Below are 12,876 nucleotides of genomic sequence, written 5' to 3' on the forward strand. Positions count from 1 at the left end.
TCCCCCTACCCCCCTCCCCCCTCCCCCCTCCCCCTCCCCCCTCCCACCCCTCTCCTCTCCCATCCCTCCACCTCCCTCCTCCCCCTACCCCCCTCCCCCCTCCCCCCTCCCCCTCCCCCTCCACCTCTCCCCCTCCCCTCCCCCCTCCTCCCCTCACCTCCCCCCTCCCCCCCTCACCTCCCCCTCCCCCCCTCACCTCCCCCCTCCCCCCTCCTCCCCTCACCTCCCCCCTCCCCCCTCCTCCCTCACCTCCCCCCTCCTCCCCTCACCTCCCCCCCTCCCCCCTCACCTCCCCCCTCCCCCCTCACCTCCCCCCTCCCCCCTCACCTCCCCCCTCCCCCCTCACCTCCCCCTCCCCCCTCCCCCTCCCCCCTCCCCCTCCCCCTCCCCCCTCCCCCCTCCCCCCTCCCCCTCCCCCCTCCCCCCTCCCCCCTCCCCCCCTCCCCCCTCCCCCCTCCCCCCTCCCCCCTCCCCCCTCCCCCCCTCCCCCCCCTCCCCCCTCCCCCCTCCCCCCTCCCCCCTCCCCCCTCACCTCCCCCCTCCCCCCTCCCCCCTCACCTCCCCCCTCCCCCCTCACCTCCCCCCTCACCCCTCACCTCCCCCCTCACCCTCACCTCCCCCCTCACCCCTCCCCCCTCCCCCTCCCCCCTCCCCCTCCCCCTCCCCCCTCCCCCCTCCCCCCTCCCCCCTCCCCCCTCCCCCCTCCCCCCTCACCCCTCACCCCTCACCTCCCCCCTCACCCCTCACCTCCCCCCTCCCCCCTCCCCCCTCCCCCCTCCCCCTCCCCTTCCCCCTCCCCCTCCCCTTCCCCCTCCCCCCTCCCCCTCCCCTCCCCCCTCCCCCACCCCTCCCCCTCCCCCCTCCCCCTCCCCCTCCCCCCCCTCCCCTCCCCCTCCCCCTCCCCCTCCCCTCCCCCTCCCCCCTCCCCCTCCCCCTCCCCCTCCCCTCCCCCTCCCCCTCCCCTCCCCCTCCCCCCTCCCCCTCCCCTCCCCCTCCCCCTCCCCTCCCCCTCCCCCTCTTCTCCCCCGCCCCCCTCCCACCCCTCTCCCATCCCTCCCACTCCCCCCCTCTCCTCCCCCTCCCCCCCTCTCCTCCCCCTCCCCCCCTCTCCTCCCCCTCCCCCCTCTCCTCCCCCTCCCCCCCTCTCCTCCCCCTCCCCACTCTTCTGCCTCACGTTTATACACGGAATGCCGGGTACTTACCCCCCCCCTCTCCTCCCCTGCCCCCCGTTCCCCTCCCCTCCTCTTCCCCCTCCCCCGCCCGGCAATGCCGGGTACTTCTGCTAGTATGAAATAATTATATCTCAGAAACCGCTTACTTTATTAATGCAAAACTTTACAAATGTCATCTGACACCATTGCTGCATATAGTTTGAAAATTAGGACATCGTAGGCCACGTGGTTTGGAAGCCATCTTGGATAGAAAAAGTAACCTTATCCGGTCAGCACGAAACTTCACAAACGTGTTCCGCTACCAATACATATGCAGAGTTTACATTTTTGATGTCACATGTCACATGTCACATGGTTTGGCAGTCATATTAGCTTGAAAGCTGATATTTTAAAAAAACTTCCTTCTCCGAAACTACACCAATAGATATGAAACCTGTCCTGTCTGGTTAAAATGTGATACTTGAAAACAGCTGAAGGGATTTAAATCAAACTTGTTTATTTTAGGTCAGTGCACGAGGGCATCTACCCATTGTGGGACTACGCGGAGGCATATTGGCGACACGGTCGCATTGCTGTAGTTAAAAAAAAAAAAAAAAAAATCAAATTGACCTTCAGGTGGAATTTTAACCCCCAAAACATTCCATCTCCTTACTTCCCCTCCTCCTCTTCATCATCCTGATGTAGTACTCTGTTTCACATGGCTTCCCCAACCTTCTTTCCTCTTTTCCATTCTCCACCCACCTCATCCCTCCCAGAATGCACTTTCTTATCCCCCCCTTTTCTCCACTCTCCTTTCTTTTTCTTTTCCTTTTCTAAACGAGCATGTACTGTTTTTTGTTTTTTTTGAGCGTGTACTTGTGCACTGGAATTGCACTATCCCGTTGGATATTAACCAAGGTGCTCTTTTTGATAATTGTAAGATTTCATAACGTTTGCTTCAATCGTGTTTTGGGATGTTTATGATAATAAGCAATTATTTGCAGAATGGTCAAGGCTTTGTTTAAATTACAAAATGTAACCTTGAGGCTTGAACAATATTTTAAGAGGAAAATGCAATAGTTTCGATTGAGTGTGCTGTTGCTTTGCTTGTGTGCAGCGATCCAGTACTCTCAGGCTGCAGCCATGCGTTAAAGTGGAATCTTTCCGAAAGCAACCAGGTCAACAGAGTCTGAATGCTGTTCATATGCCTCAACCCTTGAAAGAGCTGACACGAACACTTGGCAAAAGTATGTTGATATATCATCTACATTAAATTGTGTTACATTGGGGAAGGAGGGGGGGGGGGGGGGAGGGATGGGAGCGGAGACAGGCACATGGGGCATGGCCCCTGGGATTTGTCAAACAATGATTGGTCGAATGAATTGAAGCCATGTGTGGTGAAAATGTTAAATCGCTCACCAAAATGTCACTCTCTACTTTTCTAACAGGATGATGACTGCACAAGATGATGTACCCACATTAACAATTAACAATTTTATTACCTCCGCCACCAGAGGTGGACAGAGGTTATGTTTTCACCCCTGTCTGTCTGTCTGTCTGTCTGTTTGTCTGTTTATGAACAGAATATCTCAAAAGGTTGTGGACGGATTCGGACAAAATTTGGCAGAGATGTAGCATATGTGACAAGGACGAAATGGCTAGATTTTGGTGAAGATCCGGATTCGGATCCGGCTAGTAGAAGTTTTTAAAGTGATTCTTCACCATTGAGAGACGGGGCCAAAAACGATACATAGCAGAATATCTCAAAAAGTTGTGGACAGATTCGGACGAAACTCGTTGGACAGGTTGTGTGTGTGACAAGGAAGAATCGATTCAATTTTGGTGAAGATCTGGATCCAGCTAGTGGAATTTTAAAAGTGATTCTTCACCATTGGGAACGATATACAGCACGATAGCTCAAAAAGTTGTGGACGGATAATTTTGATTAAATGTGATTCTGTATTGTGATTTTCTGGTCTACTCTGGGATACAAAACGTAAACAGTTCACCTGGCGGAGGTATGTTCTCTACTGAGTGCCGCTCTAGTTACAAGTGAGATGATGCAAAATAAAGATAACAAGTGCAGTTGTATTTAATAAGTTACTATACACCAATGATAACCAGGGCACAGCCAAAAAAGGATTCCCAAAGAGGCCACACAGAACACACATTTAAAGAATTAAAAAACCACAGAAAAATCCACAAGACTGCACACCTAAGGCAGTTGTTGTAATGGCAGGAAATTATGCGAAGATAAGAAATTTGTCTTCAAGCCAGGGTAAATAAAAAAATAATTGAGGAGTAAAATGGTGTCTCTCCTCGTGAATGGCATAGGTGTGCACCGGCAGAGATGGATCCCCTGTGGTGTGCTGTCATTGGTGCACTGCATGGCGTATCTGGCACAAATTGAAAGGTCGATTTCCTCTGTTCCCTCATTCTTTTATTCATTTTGGAAATAGCAGCTACAAACACAACGCGTAATTGTTACCACGATTAAGTGGTGACACGTAAACGATGCTCCACCCCTCTCCCCACGTGCAGAGTACCTAACTGTAACTTTTTATTGTGACTACGTCTAAAGAATGAAACATTCCGACTATATAAAGAATACAGCTCAATTGGAAACGTCCCTGGGAAAAAGTATTTTGGGCTGTGTATAATGCTGTGCATTACCTTACACCTTTCTGTCCTGCGAAAACCAAAGTTACTCTTTTCGTTACAGCATACAAAATGACATTTTTACAATGAAAGATTTCAAATAAATTTCTTTAAAGTGTACGTGCACATTGCTTGTAAAATAAGAACGAAAAAATATCTCGAGGCAATTTCCTGTCTTTCTTTATTTATTTATTTCACATCTGTGAATTACATGTCCATGCACATGTGAAATTGAGTTTCTTTATTAATCATGGATGTGAACACGATTCAGCCTTGAAAAGTCATGCGAATTTTTTTTTTTTTAAATTAAAGATTTCACGATTTTATTTCCTATGGCTATGAAACGCATCTTCTTTGGGTGGTGTATAATCGCTCTGAACGAAATAGGCATTACCTGGTTTACTTTGCTTGAGTTGTAATCAAAATGTACCTTTGTTTCTTCAAAAAGTATTTTATGATTGAAGACATGTTGATTCAGTATTAAAATGCACATCAGAGGCCTATGGACCGCATGACTTCATTTTTAAACTTGAATGTATCAAACTTTTCGCTTTACAAAGTAAAAATAGATTAAAACCAAACGTTATTAATAAATATTGCATTCCATACTTGGTTTACATTATTATGTACATTTTTGAAGTACTGTATTGTTTAATTCCATGGTTGGAAAAGAGTTGACTCATTTTAAACAACCTCTGCATGTACACCCCAGGAATATGTAAATATATTGTTGCGGTTTTGAGTTTTGTATAATAAAGGTTAAATTTCCCCCTCATAGTTAGTCACACAAACAACATGTAGCCTCGCGATAGTTTAGTTATTTCATAGTATGTGTGAGAATAGTCCTTTTCCTGTGTTAGTTTTGCGTTGAGTAGAGTAAGGAGAATAGGTCCTTTCATCTTTTGAGAATTTGAATTTGAGTACCAGTTCTTTGAATTTGAGAATTTGAGTACCAGTTCACTGGTAATTCCCTGTTTGTCGTAAAAGGCGACAAAAAGGGTTGGCGGCAGGAAGGGCATCCGGCCGTAAAACATTGCTTCAAAAAGGGGACCAACAAAAACAACAACAACCACGGTGCCCGAAAAAGCCCAACCCCCGCTTTGCGGGGAAAAATGGCCTCTAAAGGATTTTTTTTTTTCCATCGCTTCCATTGTCCTATGCCGCCTCCATCGCCTTACGTCTCTTTGTGCTGCCTTTGGCTTTTTGGCGCAAATTAACACAAGGCCGGCCTGGACGGTCGGGGAGGGACCGAATGAGGGTGACAGAGAAGCTGACGGTAAGCACGAGCCGCCAATCAGGGCTCAGAGGGTGTGGCGGCAGCACTGCGTCACAGGGCGTGGTTGGAAGGTTCGAGAAGGCTCAGGGCGTGGCAGATATAAGCGGTCGCGCAAAGCCCCCAGGAGGACTCGTGAGCAGTAAGAGCGTCGAGCAGCAGTTGAGTAAGGACTCGAGAGCAGTGCGGTGAGTTGGCGGTCAGCAGAGGACTTTGAAAGATACGAGATCGGCGAAAGACGCGCGTGAACCAGGATACGCGCTCGTATGAAAGTGACGCTCGGTTGAGCTTGAAGCCGAGCCGCATATAGTACATTGAGTTACGCGAGTGATAACGCGCTGTGTAACCGCCAGCCGCGCTGAGAGATGCGTACTTTGCCTTCCTGCCTCATCATCTGTTCTGTTCGGGAGACACGCTACGAGGATCCTTCCACCGCCTGCTTGCCTTCTTCGCGGGACGTGCTGGGACCGTGGAGAGCCGGACGGGGCCATTCCTGGATGACTACGTCGGCGCGTTTGGCCTGAACATCATCATGCCTGCAATTTCCCTGTGTGAGTGCGAACGGGCCCGAGTCTGGGAATTAAGGATAAGACTGATTCAGTGCTGCTCTGTGTCTCTGTGTCTACCGATCATTGTACATACTTATGGGAATAATAATTAAACCTGTGTTCTTCCTTCCATTCGATCGTTCTCGTGTTTTCCTCATTGACTAAGCGTGGTACGAGTAGAATCGCTCGAATCGGGTTCCACTACTAGAAAACTGCACGGACCACGTGGTACTCAATCCGCTCGGTGTACCCAAATCACACGTGGCTCGTGCGAGGCTCGCTTCCGTGGTGGCGCAGGGATTTAGGTACGAGCGAGACTTTGTCCCGAAACCCTACCTTGCGTTTGCCCGGAAGAGGCGTTTCAAGTCTCTCGGTTCCACCAAGCCCAGAAAGAACAAGGGGCTTAATCCCCCCTTGGTAAGGGTAAGAAGGGCAGCGGAGAACCGTAACAATATAATTCGACTTCGGTTCATCCTGAACTTCAGTATTCAGTCGCTGTAGTGTTACTAAGTAATAATATAAATAACGAAGTCCTGGGAACGTTTTCTCCACTCTCCTTCCCCTCTCTCCTTCCCCTGTCTCCTTTCTCTCTCATTCCCCTCTCTCATTCCCCTCTCATTCCCCTCTCTCATTCCCCCTCTCATTCCCCCTCTCATTCCCCTCTCATTCCCCTCTCATTCCCCTCTCACTCCCCTCTCTCACTCCCCTCTCTCATTCCCCTCTCTCATTCCCCTCTCTCCTTCCCCGTGCCCACATAACAGTTGACACATTCAAAACGGCTGTTGGAATACATGTCGCTGATTTTCTCAACTGTAGCTGAAACTGATACTCGAACCATCCTAGCGACTGTGATGGTGAATTAGAGTCGAGATAAAGCCGTGAGGGAGTCTCAATGAATGGCCCTTATGTTACAGGCCTTTGAAAATGCATTTTGTTCTATAAACGGTAACTTTAATTGAATTTTCTTCCCATTCTTTTTTTGAAACCGAGTCTAAAACCATGTTAGCGACTGAAAAATGAAATGAGATATCGATTCAGAGTCGAAGGGCATCCGGCCGTAAAACATTGCTTCAAAAAGGGGACCAAGGTGCCCGAAAAAGGCCAACCCCTGCTCTGCGGGGAAAAATGGCCTCTAAAGGTGGTTCTATATCGATTTAGAGTCGAGATAAAGCCGTGAGGGAGAGCAAGACACCGCGGGCCTGACAAAAGAGGCCTCAAAGCTATGTGAGGAAACAAAATGGTGGCAATTTGTTTTTGAAGCCCCTTCCAGAATGGGTGGAGCTACTCCCTCAACAGAGGAGGCCACACCCACGGACAGACTCACAGACAGAATCACCTACAGAGAATATTATATAGATTATGGGTTGTGGAATGTCATTTAATGTGATACATTTCCACAAATTTGCTTTTTTAAAATTCATGTATCTTCTGGTCTGATACTGCAGTATACGAGTACAATGTTAACGAAGATAATAACATTAGGTTACTCATTCAGATACGCATTTGTTTTGAAATAATTGATTTGCATTTGCATAAACTGTATGACGTTTTTATTATCCTATGATTTTTACATTTTATATGGTAATATTTTTTTGTGCAAATTTTGTTCCAGAATACCCAATGTCTTCAATATCTGATGAAATTGCTGGCTTTACAAACTACCTCCTGAAACGAAAACTACCAGTAGAAGACACAGCTCTGCAAGTATCAGCGATGAAAATAGAAGAAGAAGTGCGAAAACAATGTGGGTAGAACGGTTTTTAATGTTTAATAGTTAATACATTTGTGTGAAGACAGGAGAGACAGACTGATTCACTCTCGAAAGGAGAATGGCTAGAAGTGGATGCAGCAGCACATCACAAAGACCTTTAAAAATAACAAAACTTGGCTTCTGACACCAACAAGGAACATCCAGCCCCTTGCTGCCAAAGGGACAAATCAAAAGGTTTCGTCCATGTGACAATAAAATACTTTAATTGCACACTAGCTCCAAACATTTATTACCTTTGCGAGAGGAGAGGGTATTGTCTGTTTGTCTGTTTGTTTGTCCGCACAGAATAAATATGATTTTCTCTGCAACCGTTGGTCCGATTGACAGGAAATTTTCACCATAGGTGCATCTTCACCTGTAGAATTTTTAAATGATAATTATGACGTCATAGATCACGCTCATTGTAAAGAACTCTCCATGGGGAATAAAATATGTTAATGATGATGTCATAGGTGCCTCCATTATGACGTCATTCGACAAGTACAAAACTTCATCCTATCAAGATGAAATTTCTTGAGCATAATCTAGGAATAAATTAGTTCAGAAAAAAAATAATGATGACGTCATCGGTCACGTCGTTCGGCCGCCATATTTGTTTTAACAAAAAAGCCTTAAAAACCACTGAAAATACATCCTGGCGAGGGTTTGCAATCTCTGATTGCTCTTTCTCGTTTAAATTGTTTTGCACAGCAGCTCCAAACATTTAGATTGTATTGGACAGCAGCTCCAAACATTTAGATTGTTATGCATTGCTCGAGTGAGATGTGCATGGAAGAAGTTTCGGGAACTGAGTGGCGTGCTGATGAGGAGGAGAGTGTCGCTGAAGCTGAAGGGAAAGGTGTATGCTGCATGTGTGAGAAGTGTTATGATTTATGGGAGCGAGACATGGGTAATGAACGTAGAGCAGCAACGAAGGCTGGAAAGGGTGGAAATGCGAATGGTTCGATGGATGTGCGGAGTATCGTTGAGAGAGAGGAAGACAAATGATGAATTGCGAAAGATGATGGGAATATTGCCTGTGATTGATGCTGTGAAGAGGAACAGGCTGAGATGGTTTGGTCATGTGTTGAGGAAGGATGAAAGTGACTGGTTGAGAAGAGTGATGGAAATTGATGTAGAAGGAAGTAGAGGACGGGGAAGACCGAGAAACTTGGTTAAAGATGGTGGAAGAAGAAATGCGGGCAAGGGGGTTAACAAGGAGAGATGCAGAAAATAGGGCAAAATGGAGAAGATTGTCATGGGGACCGCAAGGCTAACCCCCACTCTAGCAGGGAAAATGGCCTTAAAATGCATGTTGTTGTTGTACATAGCAGCTCCAAACATTGATTGTTTTGCATAGCAGCTCCAAACATTGATTGTTTTGCACAGCAGCTCCAAACATTTAGAATGTTTTGCATAGCTGCTCCAAACATTTAGATTGTTTTACATAGCTGCTCCAAACATTGAGATTGTTTTGCACAGCAGCTCCAAACATTTAGATTGTTTTGCATAGCAGCTCCAAACATTTAGAATGTTTTGCATAGCTGCTCCAAACATTTAGAATGTTTTGCATAGCAGCTCCAAACATTGAGATTGTTTTGCACAGCAGCTCCAAACATTGATTGTTTTGCACAGCAGCTCCAAACATTTAGATTGTTTTGCAGAGCTGCACCAAACATTTAGATTGTTTTGCACAGCAGCTCCAAACATTTAGAATGTTTTGCATAGCTGCTCCAAACATTGAGATTGTTTTGCATAGCAGCTCCAAACATTTAGATTGTTTTGCGTAGCAGCTCCAAACATTTAGATTGTTTTGCATAGCAGCTCCAAACATTTAGATTGTTTTACATAGCAGGTCCAAACATTGATTGTTTTGCACAGCAGCTCCAAACATTGATTGTTTTGCACAGCAGCTCCAAACATTTGTATTGTTTTGCACAGCTGCTCCAAACATTTAGAATGTTTTGCACAGCAGCTCCAAACATTTAGATTGTTTTGCACAGGCACTCCAAACATTTAGATTGTTTTGCACAGCAGCTCCAATCTGCTTCATCATGGGAGATACCGTGAATTCGAGCTAGGTTGTGAGGCAGGAGCACCAGCCCAGAAGGGAGAGCAGTACTCCATCAAGCTGAGAATGAAAGCTTTGTAGGTGGTGAGGAGCACAGAAGTCGCAAGAAATGACCGCATGATGGAGGATGCCCAGTCGTCAACTGGCTTTGGAGGCCTGTTTGGAAATGTGGTTTTCCCAGGAAAGATCATGGCAGATATTGAGACCCAAAAGCTTGAGTGACAGAACTTTTTTGAGGCCTTTGAAATATTTTTTTCCCCGTCCCCTGATCTGTGCCTTTCCACATCTTTATCCCAGAGGTCTTTTGAAAGCTCCTTGATGCTCATGATTAAGTGTTTGCTGTGACATGCACTACCCAGGAGAGAAAAAAAAAAGGAACAGCTGATTTTATTCTGAAATAATCAGAATCACTTCAATTTAACACAGGTGGAAGCCAAATAACTTCTTTTTTTTTTTTTTTTGAAGGTGTTTGGTTACACCTGAGCTAATTGTCCCCCGTCGCACAGCGGAGCGAAAGGGGGACTATGGTTTTCCCCTCCGTCCGTGTGTCCGTCCGTCCGTCCGTGCATGCGTGCGTGCATGCATGCGTAAGCGAAGGACCGCATTCGAATTTGGTGTGTGGGTGCAACCCACGTCATAATCCAAGATGGCCGCCGCCATATATGTCTGATGCCATGTATGTCTGAACCTTGTGAGATGAATATCTTGAAAAATAAGCGAAGTACCAACTTCTAATTTGGCGTGTGTGTGTATCTCAGCATAAGGAAGAACGCTATTGAAAATTGGGTCGCCACGTCAAAATCCAAGATGGCCGCCGCCATGTACATCTGAACCTTGTGAGATGAATATCTTGAAAAATAAGCGAAGTACCAACTTCTAATTTGGTGTGTAGGTGTATCTTGGCATAAGGAAGAACGCTATTGAAAATTGGGTCGCCACGTCAAAATCCAAGATGGCCGCCACCATATATATGTCTGAACCTTGTGAGCGAAATATCTCGAAAAATAAGCGAAGTCCCAACTTATAATGTGGTGTGTGGGTGTACCTAGGCACAAGGAAGAACGCTGTTTAAAATTGGGTCGCCACGTCAAAATCCAAGATGGCCACCGCCATGTATGTCTGAACCTTGTGAGATGAATATCTTGAAAAATAAGCGAAGTACCAACTTCTCATCTGGTGTGTGGGTGTATCTCGGCACAAGGAAGAACGCTATTGAAAATTGGGTCGCCACGTCAAAATCCAAGATGGCCGCGTCCATGTATGTCTGAACCTTGTGAGCGAAATATCATATCATAGCATGTTTTCTGCGTCTACCACTTTGTCAACTCACATCACTTCACCGACAGGGGACCTAGGCGTAACGCTTGTTACCTCTGCCACAGAAGGTGGATGGAGGTTATGTTTTCACCTCTGTCTGTTTGTTTGTCTGTGAACAAGATATCTCAAAAAGTTGTGCATGGATTTGGAGGAAATTTTGTGGAGAGGTTGGGTATGTGGCAAGGACGAATCAATTCAATGTTCGTGAAGATTCCAATCCGGATCCGGATCAGAGATTATAAAAAATTTTTTTTAAAGTCGTTCACCATTGAGTGATAGGGCCAAAACGATATGTAGCATGATATCACTTAGAGTTGTGGATGATTTATGACAAAACTTGGTGGATTAGTTGGATAAGTGACAAGAACAAGCCGATTACCTTTTGTTTCAGGTCCAAATCCAGATCCGGCCTATCAGTGGATAGAAAACGTACACTGTTCAGCTTGGCGGAGGTATGCGCTCGACCGAGTGCCCTTCTAGTTTACAATTGCTATTATAAGGGGGTGGGACACTTGTCCAACCAAGCTATTCTAGTTTTGTATTTTTAAAAAAAATTCTGAAATTTGTAGAATTTGTTTTTCACTTGGAAGTTGTGGGTTTCGATGTGTAAATGAAGGTGGAAAAAGTCTGATTTAATGCAATTTAATTCCAGGCTATAAGGCAACAAAAGGTGAAAAATTTGAAAGGGGGTGTAGACTTTATAGTGTGTGTGTGTGTGTGTGTGTGTGTGTGTGTGTGTGTGTGTGTGTGTGTGTGTGTGTGTGTGTGTGTGTGTGTGTGTGTATGTATATGTATGTATATGTATGTATATATGTATATGTATGTTTATATGTATATATGTATATATGTATATATGTATATATATATATATATATCAGTATATATATATATATATATATATATATATATATATATATATATATATATATATATATATATATATATATATATATATATATATATATATATATATATATACACACACAGTGGAACCTTGACTTACGAGTTTAATTCGTTCTGTGACCGAGCTCGTAACTCAAATTGCTCGTTTCTCAAATCAAATTTCCCCATTGAAATGCTATTAATCCGTTCCAGCCCACCAAAAACCACACCAATTTTTTTTTAAATATACAGTATATATAAAAATATCTCGCGCTTTATATTTCACCTGTATGCAGCATACAAGTTGGCAGGATGGCCTGGACTGGAGGTACGCACACTTGACTCTAAAGTCTAAACTGTCCAGCCTGGGTTTGAATCCCGACCCAGCTATAACCTGTCATGGGTGAATCACAGGCAGGGTGATTCATCAATGTGTGTACCGCTAAACTGGGCGCCCCGTTTGCGTCCCATTAGTTGTTGGATGTTAAGGATCTCACCGTGTTTTCCACAAAGAGAAGGCGAGCTATCGCCGGCACTCTGAACAAGTTGTGGCCTGGCATGCTCTTCTCCTCTGCCGTTATATACGTCCTCCTCGGCATCTTTTTCCAGAAGAGCCCTGTCTCGTCACAGTTGAAGATTTGCTGGGGGATGTATCGTTCGGCTTCTATCAGTTCGGCAAAAGTTATAATAAAATCTTCAGCTGCCTTCACATCCGCCTCACCAAGTCGACAACACGCACACCTCGCTCATGTTGTTCGACGATTGCGTGTTTTATAGCCAAGCTCATCATCCTCTTCTTCTTCTTCTTCTCAGCACTGCACTTGGCACTCACTTTCTTAGGCCCCATGGTTAAAACTAAGAAATTTTCCAAAATAACCAAAATGCGAAAACAAAAATGCAGCGATATACGGCAGAGATACTGTACTTGCACGGCAAGATAACCACGTGACCGGAACCCACCTGGTGGCGGCTGGCGTAAACTCAAAATAACCAACATGCGAAAACAAAAATGCAGCGATATACGGCAGAGATACTGTACTTGCACGGCAAGATAACCACGTGACCAGAACCCACCTGGTGGCGGCTGGCGTAAACTCAAAATAACCAACATGCGAAAACAAAAATGCAGCGATATACGGCAGAGATACTGTACTTGCACGGCAAGATAACCACGTGACCGGGTGGCGAAAGCTCGTAACTCAGATCTCGGCTCGCATCTCAAAGCA

General features: G+C 45.8%; 1 protein-coding gene across 5 annotated transcripts in view; it reads left to right on the forward strand.

Moving 5' to 3' along the window:
* Nucleotides 1–12,876, forward strand: part of METTL17 (methyltransferase like 17) — a 131,057-nt gene that overhangs the window by 4,391 nt on the left and 113,790 nt on the right. For 4 of the 5 annotated variants that reach the window (XR_010986296.2, XM_078786500.1, XM_078786503.1 and 1 more), the window contains exons 2-3: nt 2,269–2,398; nt 7,243–7,374. Coding sequence is in view for 4 of the 5 variants with exons in the window: in XM_078786500.1 (XP_078642626.1) it covers nt 2,269–2,398; nt 7,243–7,374 (262 nt within the window). In the remaining variant the exon portion in view is untranslated. Of the gene's footprint in view, nt 1–2,268; nt 2,399–5,435; nt 5,634–7,242; nt 7,375–12,876 lie in introns of those variants that run through there. The other variant, XM_068130370.2, reaches the window with a different exon arrangement.

The sequence above is a fragment of the Myxine glutinosa genome, chromosome 11, assembly GCF_964187855.1.
Source record: "Myxine glutinosa chromosome 11, kmMyxGlut1.1, whole genome shotgun sequence".
Classification (NCBI taxonomy): Eukaryota; Metazoa; Chordata; class Myxini; order Myxiniformes; family Myxinidae; genus Myxine; species Myxine glutinosa.